This window comes from Anastrepha obliqua, chromosome 5, assembly GCF_027943255.1.
Source record: "Anastrepha obliqua isolate idAnaObli1 chromosome 5, idAnaObli1_1.0, whole genome shotgun sequence".
Classification (NCBI taxonomy): domain Eukaryota; kingdom Metazoa; phylum Arthropoda; class Insecta; order Diptera; family Tephritidae; genus Anastrepha; species Anastrepha obliqua.
Window position 1 is genome coordinate 39,172,220 of NC_072896.1, and position 15,419 is coordinate 39,187,638.

A 15,419-nucleotide genomic window follows, 5' to 3' on the forward strand; every position below is an offset into this window, starting at 1 on the left:
ACTGCCGCACGACAGCCAAGGTAAGCTCAGATTCTTCCGTAATAAGATAGCGGATGAACTAGCAAGGAAAGGTTCGACACTAGACTTAGCAGAGGTGGTGGCAGTATTCCCCCCACTGAACACAATAAAATCATCCATTGCTTCACACTATCATGCTTTAGCCGAAAGAAGATGGAATCAACTAACTACATGTACAATATTACAACAAAAAACACATGGCAGTCATACAAAATCCAAAGGACGAATGATTTGTTAGGATGTTCTCGACCAAATATCTCACGCATCACTGCAACCCTTACAGGTCATTGGAAAGTAGGAGAGCATGCAACCAGACTCAACCTCCCCTTCAACCCCATCTGCAGAAGCTGTCAAGCGGAAGGGGCGAAGGAAAGTCTTTACCACTATTTATGTGAATGTCCGTGGCTAGCTAGGAAACGAATCTACTCCTTCGGTAAGCTTTTCCTACAGGAAATTAAGGAGATCTCAGACATCGAGATAAAGGATTTGCTGCTATACTTGGACCTGACTAAATGGATCTGATTTGGAAAACAAACACAAAAAAAAGACATCATCACACGAGACAGTGGTAGTAAAACGGTGCTGATCACTAATTAGGATTATTTTAGTGGAAATATTCAACCACTTCAAGAACAACAACAATGGAGGGTGTACTACAGGACTACCGCTCGAAACTAAAAATGAATCTGTAACTAAAAGTGTGGACGACCCATCAAACCATGGCCTAATATCGGAGCCTTTATCCACAATAACAGGAGCCTCACGACAGAAGTAAATAGCGAGTGGACGAACAATTTATATGATAGTTAAAGTTACAAATCGCTAGGTTTATAAATAGAACTTTGTAAATTATAAAGGATTTTTCAATAAGGGCGGCTAGATGTTGAAATGGAATGTCGTGGCGTTTGCTGTGTGGCACGTAGCGCCGTCCTGCTGGAACCACATCTCGTCTAGGTCCATATGGCTCAATATGAGCCATAAGAAATTAGTTATTATCGTTGTGTAGCGCTCGCTGTTGACGGTGACCGCCTCACCAACGTCGTTTTCAAAAAAGTACGGACCAATGACGCCGCCGACCCAAAATCCACACCAAACGGTAACTTTTTGAGGATGCATTATCCCCTGGTGAACCTCGTGTGGATTAGTGTCGTCCCATATACGGCAATTTTGTTTGTTAACACAGCCATTCATCCAAAAATGCGCCTCGTCACTAAAGATGATTTTTCGCCCAAAACTGGGGTTCTCTTCCAAACGATTCGAAGCCCAGTCAGCGAACAAACGGCGTTGTCTATGGTCATCAACTTTGAGCTCCTGGGTCAGTTGGATCTTGTACGGGTGTACGCCCAAGTCCCAACGCAAAATTCGCCAAGTTGAAGTCTGCGAAAGGCCAAGTTCTTGTGCACGGCGAGGAATAGACTGCCTCGGGTTCCTTGAACGTACGGGTGTTGGCTGATTGTTTACTGACCCGGTCGTCTTAAATTTGGCCACCAAACGTTGAAGAGTCGACTTTGAAGGTCCACCACGTCTACCGAAAAATGGGCGCAATGCGCGCCAACGTTTGCGTTAATGAACACTCATTTTGATAATACCTAAAATTGTATCATTTGAACGTGCTGTTCAATCGTGTAACTTGCCATGATGATTTGGCATAAACAACTGAATAATAAACAAAAGATTTGACAGATGTCACCAAAACAAAATGGCTGCCACAGGGCGCCAAAATCGACCCGCGCCAATTGAAAAAACCCTTTATATACTGTGCATACATATCATATTATGTGGTATGTATGTATGTATATACTCGTACTTATGCTCAATAATTTATAATATACATTCAAGTCCACAAGTGGTTGCATTTCTTACCTTCTTTCAATTCAGGATTGTTAAAATGAACTTCTAAGCGAACAAATGGATTATAGTCCTTACCGCCGATTGGCAAACCAGTTTCCGGTGGATAAGTAAAGGTGCTGGCACCCATAGCCCACAATGATATGACTTTCGAACACACCTTAGCTTTCGCCGGCAATTGTTCACAGTCGCCATTGTACAATGGTATCTGCACCTGTGGATCGGTTTCACAGTGAAAAACTTCAAGATGATGCACCAAATCGGGCGAGGTAATAATTGGCTCGAATTGCACTATGTGTTGTTTTGACGCGAATGAATCATCCAATTTCTGTATGTGACACCAATAGGTTGTCTCCTTTGATGGAACTGTCACATTTTCCAGTGCGACTCGAACAGTTTTTAAATTTCTGCATATAAATTTTTATTCAATAACAATTTTAAGTCCATGTAAAAAATGCAGGTAGTTACGTTTCCGGAATAAGAATTTTGTCGGCGCGAAGTAACTGCATCATCTTAATACCAGACTCGTGAGATGATACATTCGGGAAGGGGAATTGGTAATCTTCCAGTGCCAAACGACTTTCACCCCGCGCCCAAACAATGTACATGGTACCCTCCTGGAAACATATAATAAAATTTTATTACACGAAATTTGTTGTTAGAATAAATTAGACGTTTAAGTTTCTTTAAACGAATCGGTGACAAATAAGTGGGAGATCGAAAAGTTTACATTTTCCGCTTCAGATTTTCCTGTATAAGCCTAAAGTTAAGGCAGGGGCCGCGGAATCCTGTATGTATATATCTGCGTGACACACCGGTAATAGGTCAAAGGATGTACGTATAGGAAGTATTCGAGCGAAAACTTCTCCTTGTGCTGTTCATGGGTAGCGAAGAACAAAGCGGTTATTCTAGCTGGGTTATTTTGTACGATTGAGGGTAAAGATACAAACAAAGCATTTCTTTTCAGAATCAGATTTGATTATCAGCCATAATAGCCTTACAATGAAGAACAGTAGGTTGAAATGGTTGCCCAGAGAAAGGGCACACTTCGGTAAAAATTAAACTACGTTCTTTGTAATACCATTGAAAAGGGTGTATATTTGTTAATGACGACAAAACCATGACTGAGTTAAGGGCCTGTTAACCATTTTATACTGCTGATAAAGTTCCACAGGTTTTTAATATCAAGGAGTAGAAAAGAAATCAGAGTCAATGTACTTAAATCTTAGCCCCGCGAAAGCAGTGCAGTTAAGCAGAAGCTACAGAAATAATTCCACCTCACCCTCCATACAGCTGACGAAAATAGGGCTCGAAGTATGGCTTTTGATAAAGCCACTTTCGCCTCAATATGTTCTTCTGCCGAACGACACGGATTTAATCAAACCATTGTAAAATGGATATATTCCATGCTCTCTGAGAGGGTGTTAACCGCTGGTGAGAACAGTGACAAACTAATCACAGTCAGGGCCAAGCAAGGATGCGCCCAAGGGAGTGTTCTTTATCCGCTGCTGTGGTGCTTCGTCGTATACTCTCTACTAGCGGAGATGCAGGAACTCGGTTTTCATGCCCAAGCATATGCGGACGCTGTCTGTGCGCTAACATCGGATAAATCCCTAAGGAAGCTTTGCACGAAAGTGCAGAGGATTCTGGACAAAATCGCTGACTGGTGCATGAGACAAGGTCTTTCCGTTAATCCGAATAAAACAACCATAGTCTTGTTTACGAGAAAACGGGAATTGGATGGACTCAGTCTTCCAACACTGAAAGGTGTGACTCTTGGTCTTTCCGATGGAGTTAATTATCTAGGAGTAATCTTGGATAAGAAGCTGACTTGGGAGACACACGCATGCATGCAGGGAGGTCTGACGGATATTTTCTTTACCGATAGGTCCAAGAATGAAATAGGGTCTGGAGCCGGATGGTACTTAAACGATAATATGGGGGAAATGGCAGCTGTTTTCCAAACGGAAATTTTCGCCATCCTGAGATGGAGAGATGGAGGAGATGGAGCGGGAAACAGATTGGAGTTTTCAGTGACAGTCAGGCGGCATTGAAGGCCCTGGAGAATGCGAAGCAAACCTCAAAGATTGTTCAAGAACGTAAAAAGAGGCTTAATTCTGTCGCAAGACAAAACCGGCTTGTACTTATGTGGGTTCCGGGACACTCCGCTGTTCAAGGAAACGAAATTGCCCACGAATTGGCCAACCGTGGATCAGCGGTGCCCCCACAAGGGCCAGAGCCAATAATTGGAATCAGTTTCGCAGGAATCATGAATTGGATCAGCGATTATGTAGGCAATCTACATAAAGAGCGATGATCCGGTCTACATAGAACGATGCAGAACTGCAAAGTGCTTTGTGACAAGTCCGAACAGAAAACTGTCAAACTTTCTACTAAAACTTGGAAGGAAGACGTTCGGTTGATGGTCGGTATAATTGCAGGACACAACCCATGGGGTCAGCATATGACCACCATTGGAATCATTGAGGACCCAGTGTGCCTGCCATGCTTGGAGGAGGCGAGCACTTGCTCTGTGAGTGCCCTGCTTCTGCTAGAGCACGGCTACGAGTTTTGGGTTCCGATGTCATGAAAATGAGTAATATTCGTTCTCTAAAATTGGAGGATATTTACAGATTTGTCAAAGAATATAGAAAATTCTTACAGGACTAGCTATCTCTATCTCTGTCTCTATGCTTTCCTATCTCTTTCTCTGATACTTTTCTCCTTCCCCCCTTGACTATCTACCCCCTTTCCAGAGTTTTAAATACAATGGGCTTTTTAGCCTGAGTGTTTTAAGAGCCACCAAATCTCCTGGTGCTCCTTGGTTCGACCTTTACAAAATTTCAATTTCAATGGCGAATGTCACAGCATTACATATATCGCGGACACCCACGAAATTCGAGAGCTGAGATTTTGTGAATCTCAGAAAATCCCTCGAGCGCCTTCGATACACACTTAGCCAGAACAATTTCACGACCTTACAAGTTTGTGTACTTGCCCTGCACTCGCTGAGTTGAGCCGCAGCCCTTCTCTCCAGGAGCAGACCGCAAGTAGGCAACGGGAAAACTACACCACAGGTCCCCTAGTCAGCTCATCCGCTTCGCAGTTTCCTGAAATATCGCTAAGACCATCGCATTATATCATATGATTTGGATCGAAAGCAAATACAGGCATATTCCAACCAGTAACGAGCGCACCAGCATGTAGAAGAGTAAAAAAAGTAATCTAAAGTAAATGCAATAATGATTCACCCTTTGTTGGGTATTTGGTCGAGCTCCTCCCTCTATTTGTGGTATGCGTCTTCGTGTTTTTCCGCAAATGGAGGGACCTGCCTCCGAATGGTAAATGATTTTTTATGACTACCTGTTGTATGGCTGTAAATCTTAGGAGGTTAGAGGCTATTAGAAGAAAACTTTTTCTGTCAGTTGATGTTTCATTACGCCTTGAATGTACACAGTAAAAGAAAACTAAAGGATTGGTTTCCAATTAGAGATACACTCTCTTGAAACATTTATGCTGAAGGAGCTCAATAATATCATACTTTGGGCTGGTCCATCGATGTAATCGAGACTCTACTCACGTCACTATCTTAAAATTACTTTGAAAATTTGAATCGTTGAAGAAATTCTAATGCATGGTGGTTCGATTTCTGAATAAAAAAGTATCGAAAAAGTCAGATAAAAAAGTGTCTTCGCCTTTCATGTAGCCATTTCACTTATAGAGGCTATCACTATTCAGTGCTCGAAGCGAAGCTCTCGGGGAATATTTTTTTTTGGAGAAAATAATATTTATCCAAAATAACCAAATAACCGATTTCTTGGAAATCATTTACCACTTTAGATTTCTGTTTTACAAAGCCTGGCCGCTGAAATCCTTCTCCAGCGGACATGTCATTCCGAATGCCAAAGCATCTCTGAAATATTAATTCAGCTTCTTTTTTTCAGTAGAATCAGGCATTACACTGGCCAACAAAATTGCAACTTTTGTCTGATGATTGAGATTTATCACTTGATGATCACTAATTTTACGTCGCTGATCATAAATATACCCTCAATTTATTTGTGACAGTTCTTGTTTACGAGACATAGCTTTCGTTAATAATTCGTTGATTTTTATTGCTCGTTTGATGAATAATTATAAAAAATTTATTATAATTTCACATGGCATCGTCAAGACGAGTTTGTGTAAATGTTCCGAATCAATTTTGTTTCATTAGCCGAGAGTATATGTTTAAGGAATACCGACTCAATATGACTCCGTTCGTAATTGAGGTTTACAAAAATCACTTAGGTCACCCGTTGGAAATGAAAAATGAGCCTTGGACTCCCCAAAAGGCATGCAAAATATGCGTTGAATTTCAACGTTTGTGGCCAAATAAGAAAAGGAATAGATTTAGGTACGAAACTGCTATGATCTGGAAGGAACTTGTGAACCACCACGACAACTGTTATTTTTGTTTGGTTAACATAACTGGCATTAACCGGAAAAATCGAGCCAAATGGGAATATCCTTTCAATTTTAGATAGAATTAAATATGTGGATGTGTCGATTTAAAAACTTCCTTCTAGGCCAACAAAGTCGCCAAATTTTACGGAAGTCATGACAGGGATCGAGAAAAACGCATGGATTGAGTTTGTTTGGCTTGTTCAAAATCTTTTTGGGAATAAAAAAAGTTCTGATTATTCCCAACACATCGAAGAACTAATGAGTCACTTTCAAAGTCTTGGATGTATCATAAGCGTCAAGTTGTACTTTCTTCATAACCACCTCGACTATTTCCCTGCCAATCTTGGGGATCTAAGTGAAGAACAAGAAGAGCGGTTCTACCAGGACCTTCGTACGGTGGATGGCTGACTATTGTTGGGGCATTCAGAACAGCTGTATGCCTTCAGCTTCAAAAAGAAAATCAAACAACAGAAAGTTTTTTTCAACTTAAAAACTGAATAAAATATGATTATCTTTAAATATTAGTGTTTTTTTTTATAAAACCGCTGATACTGAAATTTTAGTTACAGATTTGAAATCCTCATAAAAAATTGGACTAAGATCATGTGCCATAACCCAATCATCAGACATGCTGTTTCTGGTTGTTACAAAAACAAAAATGAAACCAAAGGAGTTAAAGGAATTAAATGAAATTTTAACTATTAGCATAAACCTCTCAGTTTGACCATTGCACTTATAAATTACAATTGTACTTCTCCTTACATGCATCCGCAAATCCAGTGGATCACACGTGTCGAATTTTCGCTTAAATGCCAACGTGTACTCATCCATTTTGAACAGTTCGCAATCTTGCTGATAGTCTTTTTGCACAAATTTACCATCCGGACTTGTGTAGGTATCAGTGACAATGTTGAAAAATCCATTTTGATTCTCGAAGAAACAGATATCTGCATCGCCCATTTCGCCACGCTTCGAGAAGCCCAAATAGAACCAACGATGCTTTTCATTGAAGGCATTTTGCAGATGAAACAGAACTTCCTGTTTATACCAATCCACCATCCAGCTGAGCTTAATTTCAGCGTTGTCCAGATAGATTTCATGAAGTTTCGTGTCCGATAAACCTGTGAATTTATTGAAAGTTATTATTTTGTGATTGATTATGAACTTATACGTAATGCGAGTATATGTGTATAGAAAATAAAATAAATTATTGCAGAATAGTACAATAAGAAATTCAAAAATTATAATATATACTAAAAGAGTACGACGGCCCCCTATTGCTGAATGGTAGCAACCAGGGCGAATTCATTCAAGGTGGTGGCACTACGCAAATGACAACAAGCATACGACGTTAGTGTGAATGGAACGGATCTTTGACATTTCATGTTGTGTTAACATTCTAATGTACACTGCAAAAGAAAACAATAATAAATCAGCGGGCCTACTCATGATTCAATTATACAAGGTTAAGTAAAGTTTGACAACTGATTTCGACTGCTACTTAATCCATTGATGCAATTTGGAAGCAAGGGAAAAAAGGGCATAAGTTTATCCCCTTTCTGAAAATGTAGTAAAAAATTGAAAAAGGTCGTTGTAAGCCATAGAATAATTTTATGTTATTTTATAAGTGGTACTTAATTATTTACATTTTTAACTTAACTATTCCCATAGATTTGTGTCATATATGTATGTATTTTGACCATGCATCGGATAGGAATCTATATGTGCCATTTGTAAACCTACACTGAAGTAATAAATAAAACAACTTGAGAATAGTGGAAACTCTTAACGAGGAAAAACCACTTTTATTTCGTCACGTCCGCTAATCATACATTTGATTTTTTAAGGGGATTACCTGCAAAGTTAGAAGTATAAAATCTGTGTTAAAAAAAGATAAATTTATATACAGTCACTCACATTCAAAGTCGGGCAGATGCATACGAAAACTTCTAGACATAATATCTATGTTTTGATGAAAGAAAACACGTTCTACCTCTTTCTGTTTTTGCACAAAAATTGTTTTATTTAAAAACAACAAAAAAAATATATTCCAAGTTGCTTTATAAAATGTTAATGTATAAAAAACTGAAAAAGGCCACTTCTCTGTCTCACATTTAAAGTCGGGCAAACCATGTTTTGCAAATATGCATACCGTTATTTCTAAATTTTCTATACTTGTATTAAAAGTTATTGTTCATTGTTGTCTTGTCAATCAGTGGGTGAGTTTATAAAAGTATTTTGCAAAATGCCGCGTAATGGTAAACAGTCTACATTGGAGGAACGCAAAATAGTAATTCAACTGCACTTAGACGGAAAATGTGAGCGAGCAATATCGAAATTGATAAAAAAAAGCAAGTCAACAGTGCACGATATTATTGCTAGATACAATGAAAATGGTTTCATTGCAAATAAGCATCGTGGAACCCGTCCAAAGAAGCTTTCCTCCAAAGATGAGAGCATGGTGCTAAGGGAAGTGAAGAAAAATCCATTCATTTCTGCTCCAAAATTAACTGCGATGGTTAAAGAAGCTTCTGGGGTGGAGGTAAATCCCGAAACAATAAGAAGGCTTCTTCGAAAAAATGATTTTCACGGCCGAGTTGCGCGGAAGAAGCCCCTAATAAGCAAGAAAAACCAAAATGACCGGCTTGTTTTTGCTCGCCAATATATGGCTAAGGATTTCGATTTTTGGAGCACTGTAAGTGGGGGAAAAAATAACAATTTCATGATTTTAATATTCATTCTTTAGGTATTATTTACTGACGAAAGTAAATTTAATTTATTTGGATGTGATGGAAGGGGTAAAATGTGGCGCAAACCGAACAAGGAGTTGGAAGGCAAGAATTTAAGAAAAACGGTTAAACACGGTGGTGGATCTGTAATGGTTTGGGGATGCATGGCGGCGTCAGGAGTTGGAAAATTGCATTTCATTGGTGGAATAATGAATAAACACGTTTATTTAACAATTTTGAAACAAAATTTGAAAGAAAGCGTGAGAAAACTGGGCATCGAAAGTAGTTTTCAATTCTACCAGGACAACGATCCCAAACATTCCTCATATGACGTCAAGAGCTGGTTGTTATATATTGTAACTGTCCAAAGGTAATAAAAACCCCTGCACAAAGTCCCGACCCAATGCCATTTAGCATTTGTGGGATGAATTAGATCGCCGGATGCAGGAAAGGCAGTGTACATCAATACAACTCTTGAAAATTGCTCTGCAGCAAGAATGGAATAAAATAAGCCCTGATGTTTGCAAAAAGTTAGTGGAATCGATGCCAAGCCGGCTACAAGCAAAAAGGTGGAGCAACGAAGTATTAATTTTGCGTTGTGTATATAAATTTTAAGCAGTTATTAACAAAAAATCAGATTGATAATCTGCAACAAAAGACTTACCTAAATGTGGCTATGTAGCAGCTATTATCAATGTAATTTTCACAGAACTTTCAATAGAATTGAAAGATGCGAAAGTCTAAGCAAAAGGGAATAGGCAAAACAATATTGCCTGCTAACTTTTTCAGCAAAAATTTTAATTTCTACGCTTTTGAGTACTTTTTCTTTAGAATTTGCTCTGAAATAAAAAGTAGCTTTTCCAAGAGGACAACACGGATTTATTAAGTAGCTCCAAGATGGCTAACACAGGGTGAAAATTAGACTACTTACATCACCTTTAATTATTGCTTCATGGGGCCTACTGATATCGCATTTAATAGATTCGAATTGAATGCAATCATAAAAGAAGCAATAATAAACAGCTGGCACAGAGCTGCTTTTGCATTCATTCACCGTTTTTGCAGCGAAGCTTGCGAAATCATGATATTTTCTAGTTAGGGATGGTTAGAATTAATTATTCTTCGAATCCTCTGATTTCTAGAATTTTTAGAGAATTTAATATGCTTTCAAATCATACTGACATAGATTTTTCTTCCTCAAAGTTCTACTTCAAAATGTTACTAAATGATTTGTTTAACTAGACTTCCAAAAATTTACATTTTCTTTATTAAAATGAAACAAATAAATTATTGGTTTAATTTATTTTTGATTGAATTGTTTAGCATTAATCTGTTTTTCATAGTCTGTAAGAAAAATTGCATTTAGGATATTAATATTAGGTGCGCAACTAAGTTCTCGCTGTTTTTTTTTATGAAAATACAACTTTTTCCTAAAAAAATGGTTAGGTTAGGTTAGCTAGTGATGGTTGCCCAGAGAGTGGGCCCACTTGGACGAAAGAAGTGTGGTTCAATCTTTGTGATACCATTGCAAGGGAAGAAAAGAGGACGAAAGGGAAAGGGATGGGGAGGGTTGAGTGTTTGTGGACAATGAACGGTGACTAGTCTGCGGTTGTGTTAGCCCTCTTTATGTTGCTTATGAAGTTCATCAGATTTTTGTTATCAAGACCTGCTATATCAGCAGGCGCAGGAAGTGAGAACCAAGATGCTTGAATCTTAGTACCGCGAGAGCTGGGCAGCTAAGGAGCAGGTACTGAGATGATTCCACCTCATCCTCCATACAGTTGACGCAAAAAGGATTAGAAGCAATTCCGAGTCTCACGGCATGTATACCCCGCGGACAGTGCTCCGTGAGGATGCCCACGAAATTTGAGAGATGAGATTTTGTCATCCTCAGAATATCCCTCGAACGCCTCCTATCCAAACGTGGCCAGAAGGACTTCGCGACCTTACATGTTGGTGTATTTGCCCAGCGCTCGCTGAGTTGGTGCAAAGCCCATCCTTCTAGGAGTAGAGCGCAGGTTGTCAAGGGGATCCCGATCCTCTCCTTTCGCGGGCACACTACCTCACAGGTCCCTTGTCTGGCCAGCTCGTCGGCTTCGCAGTTGCCAGCAATACCACTGTGACCAGGTAAAAAAAATGGTTACTAGTGAATCATTGAAAGTAATGCCCATCGCTGACCACTACTTTTTCCCATCTTCCACCACTTTTTCCCATCTTCCCATCGGTAAAACTGTTCATCTTTCGAGGCTATCTACGGAGCAAGCCATTTTTTGATGTCTTCATATGAATGGAACTGCTGGTCAGCTAAACCATATGCCATCGATCGGAACAGGTGATAATCGGACGACGCAATATCTGGAGAATATGCCGGGTGGAGTAAGATTTCCCATTTCAGTATTTTCAGGTAGGTTTTAACGGGTTTGGCAACGTGAGGCCGAGCGTTGTCATGCTGTAGAATCACTTTTTCATACCTCTCCGCGTATTGCGGACGCTTCTCGCGCAGTGCTCGGCTCAATCGCATCAATTGAAGTCGATACCGATCCCCAATGATGGTTTCGCTTGGTTTAAACAGTTCATAATAAATAACACCAACTTGGTCGCACCCAATACATAGCATAACCTTCCCAGCGTGAATATTCGGCCGAGGCGACGACGTAGAAGCATAACCGGGCAGTCCCCATGACTTAATTTTCTTTGGATTGCTGTAATGAATCCATTTTTCATCACCTGTCACGATGCGATGAAGAAAACCCTTCGTTTTTTGCTCACAGGCGAAAAAACGACGTTCAACATCCCTTGGTTTTAACTCATAAGGAACCCAAGTCCCCTGTTTCTGAATCATTCCCAAAGCATGCAATAGTTTGGAAATGGATTGGCGGGTAACTCCTAATACTGAAGCAAGCTCTTCTTGCGTTTGACACGGATCCTCATTGATCAATACTTCCAATTCAGCGTGTTCGAAAGTTTTTGGCCTTCCTTCGCGTGGACGGTCGTCAACATTAAAATCACCGTCTTTGAAGTGACGGAACGAATCCCGGCACGTTATTTCACTTAAAGCAGCATCTCCATAAACTTTTTGTAGCTCTCGATGCGCTTCAGCCGCCGTTTTTTTTCGAATGAAAGAGGGAAATCAATACTTCCTGCAAATGATGATTATTCGGCACAAAATCAGACATTTTCACAAAACCAAAAGTATATGATACCAAAACAAAATTACTAATGTGTCGAAGCAGTTTATTTATTGTACCATATGTCTAAGCTTGGTTTATGACGTTTAGGTTATGTTAGAATCGACTAGCACACACTGCTGGCGGCATCTATTGACAAACAGCGGGAACTTAGTTGTGCACCTAGTAATTATATAAATAACTAATAGATAAGTAAATAAAACGGATTTCATTAAAAAATCTAACTTGGTTGCACTTCCGCACCATTTTGTTGCCACATCCTCGTTACCAACTTGTTTTACAGTTATTTACAGTATGACTATATCCAGTCTGTGCGGTTCAGGAATCAGGTTGTTGACATCTAAGTCAGACAGTTGTTCCAGATTCTCGAACAGCGGTTTACCCAGGGTTAACATTCTATCCTTCCATAAGGCAGAAGAAATGGAAGATTGTTTCTTTTTTCTTTTCTCCGGTTGTTTACAACTGTGACAGTATGTTCTGTGAGGGATGCCCATTTTGGCTGCTTGTTCTCCCACAGACCAAAAGCCAGTTATGACTGCCGTAAATCTAACTTAAAATCAGTTTTAAATATTTTGTCAATGATAGATATGTTAAAAGTAGTTTCTGGCAAGGATGATAGATTACCAAATTAGCTATTTAGCTATGGTTGGAGAAAAATTGTGAGGGGACCTTTGGCTGCCACGTCACTTGAAAGATTCTGTAACCGAATTCTGCACAATTATTTCACATGTATTTACACACTCGTCTAATCAGTCGTGGTTCAGATGACAACGAAGTGTTGTTTTTTTCGTGTCTCACTAACACAATCTCAGTTTTTTCGTGAACAAACCGCTTCGTGACCCAAGTGACGTCAGCCCAACAGCTGATTCTATCAAATTCGCTTAGAGAGTCTGCTAAATAGTACACCTCTATAAATCTATGACTAATATCAGACCGCCGTAGCCAATGGTTTGGTGCATGACTACCATTCGGAATTCACAGAGAGAACGTTGGTTCGAATCTCGGTGAAACACCAAAATTAAAAAAAACATTTTTCTAATAGCGGTCGCCCCTCGGTAGGCAATGGGAAACCTCCGAGTGTATTTCTGCCATGAAAACGCTCCTCATAAAAATATCTGCCGTTTGGAGTCGGCCAAATACCCAAAAAGGGTGTACGCGCCAGTTATATATTGTATATATATATAATATCAGACCGTTAACCGGCTCTCAGCGAATTTGACTCGTGCCACATGGCATGCCACATGGTAGCCGGATTTATCCGCTCAAGTTTGTTTTTCACCATAGTTACTTTAGTAACCAAACCTTGTAAATTTATCCTCTTTGGAAAGGGGCACTAAATAAATAGCCAACGGTTAATGCTACTCAAACCATTGCATCCGATTTCTCAGCTTCAAAAATAGAACAGCGTAACCATCATAATTCCCCTAAGTCATCTAATTCTCTTAACCCTTTCGGTCCGAACGGGACTTATATGTCCCGGCAATGTTTGAAGATACCTACAATTTTGATGGGTCAAAAGACTTTTATTTCACCCATTGCAACTATTAAACATATAAAATAATTTGTATTTCCGTTAGCGGCTTTCCGTACCGAAAGGGTTAATTCAGCTACCCTAAGTTAATCAATATCACCTCAATTTGATTATCTCACACAAACAATTACGCCTAGTTCTTCCTCTTCTCAAATTAATTCTCTCTTTACTCCACCTCCCTCTCTTTCAAAAATTCTCGCCACACAAGCTGAATCGTTGACTGATGACGAAACATTGTGAATTCAATCAAATTTCACTTAAAAAATATTAGTACATACTCAATATTGTTTGACATACATAAACATATACATACATACACATATACATATATTTATATCTGCGCTTCCCTCTGTAGTTTCCTAATGACATTGAAAATAGTTCAACGAAATATCAGCGGATATTTTAACAACCGCCATGAGCTATTATTATTGATTAAGGAAGAACATCCAGATAAATTATTCATCAGGAGAACCACTTTTCACAAATGTAAATTCAAATACAGTTGTTTATCCTAGAAAGTACATTTGCCAGTTCTCAAATTAAAAAAACATTGACACAAGTAAACAAGCTGTAAATATACACCTAACTCTCTTTCTACACGATTTTGAAACTACACGGTTCGCTAATAAATTTTTTACACGAAATATTCGTTCTTCTACGAATCTCGAAAAAAGTAATGTTTTTCTAAACAAAACATAATTTCTAAAAGAATGCCTTATTAAGTAAAAGGCGCCAGAATATGCATAATTGGCGCTATAACCCGTTACGCGATTTTGGCCGAGTTTGACAAAGCGCGCCAATCGTTTCTTTCTCGTGCTAACCGGCGCCAGTTGGACACACCAAGTGAAGTCAAGTCCTTCTCCACCTGATCTTTCCAACGCAGATGAGATATTCCTCTTCCTGTGCTACCACCAGCTGGTATCGCATCGAATACTTTCAGAGCTGGAGCATTTGTATCCATTCGGACGATATGACCCAGCCAGCGTAGCCGCGCCATGCCTGTGTCGTCGTAAAGCTCATACAGCTCATCGTTCCATCGCCTGCGATATTCGCAGTTGCCAACGTGCAAAGGTCCAAAAATCTTACGCAGAATCTTTCTCTCAAACACTCCAAGCGTCGCTTCATTGGATGTTGTCATCGTCCACGCTACTGCGCCATATGTTAGTACGGGCATGATGAGAGCCTTGTAGAGTGTTAGTTTTGTTCGTCGAGAGAGGACTTTGCTGCTCATTTGCCTAATTAGTCCAAAATAGCACTTGTTGGCAAAAGAGATTCTACGTTGGATTTATTTATTTAACTGTCTGTAGTAATTTTAGCTCGTATTAGCTCTAAGTGGTCTTTAAAAATTATTATGTTTTAGTCGAAATAAACGAAATAAAATAAGTACAAGGAATAGAAGTAAGAAATTGCAGTTTGCGCCTGACCATCTATATATCGTAGAACCCCAGTAATTTGGAGTACGGCCGTACTTATTGCAGGCGTAATAAAATAAAAAATAAATAAATAAATTTGTGAGCTACTTGTACTATAGGCTTTTCCAATAACAGGTATTATAGGTGAATGGATTGCGCTATCTAGCGATGATTAACGATTTTTTATGGCCGCAATTTGATGGTATTGATCTGGATAACGTTTATTTTCAACAAGACGGCGCTACGT

The 15,419-nt window shown here is 39.4% G+C and overlaps 1 protein-coding gene across 5 annotated transcripts in view; it reads right to left on the reverse strand.

Annotated features, from left to right (window-relative positions):
* The window catches only part of LOC129248525 (tyramine beta-hydroxylase), a 75,909-nt gene that overhangs the window by 11,248 nt on the left and 49,242 nt on the right, over nucleotides 1-15,419 (reverse strand). For all 5 annotated transcript variants that reach the window (XM_054888103.1, XM_054888100.1, XM_054888102.1 and 2 more), the window contains 3 exons: nucleotides 7,075-7,433; nucleotides 2,335-2,483; nucleotides 1,882-2,273 (listed from right to left, as the gene is read on the reverse strand). In XM_054888103.1, coding sequence (XP_054744078.1) covers nucleotides 1,882-2,273; nucleotides 2,335-2,483; nucleotides 7,075-7,433 — 900 coding nt within the window. The remainder of the gene's footprint in view (nucleotides 1-1,881; nucleotides 2,274-2,334; nucleotides 2,484-7,074; nucleotides 7,434-15,419) is intronic.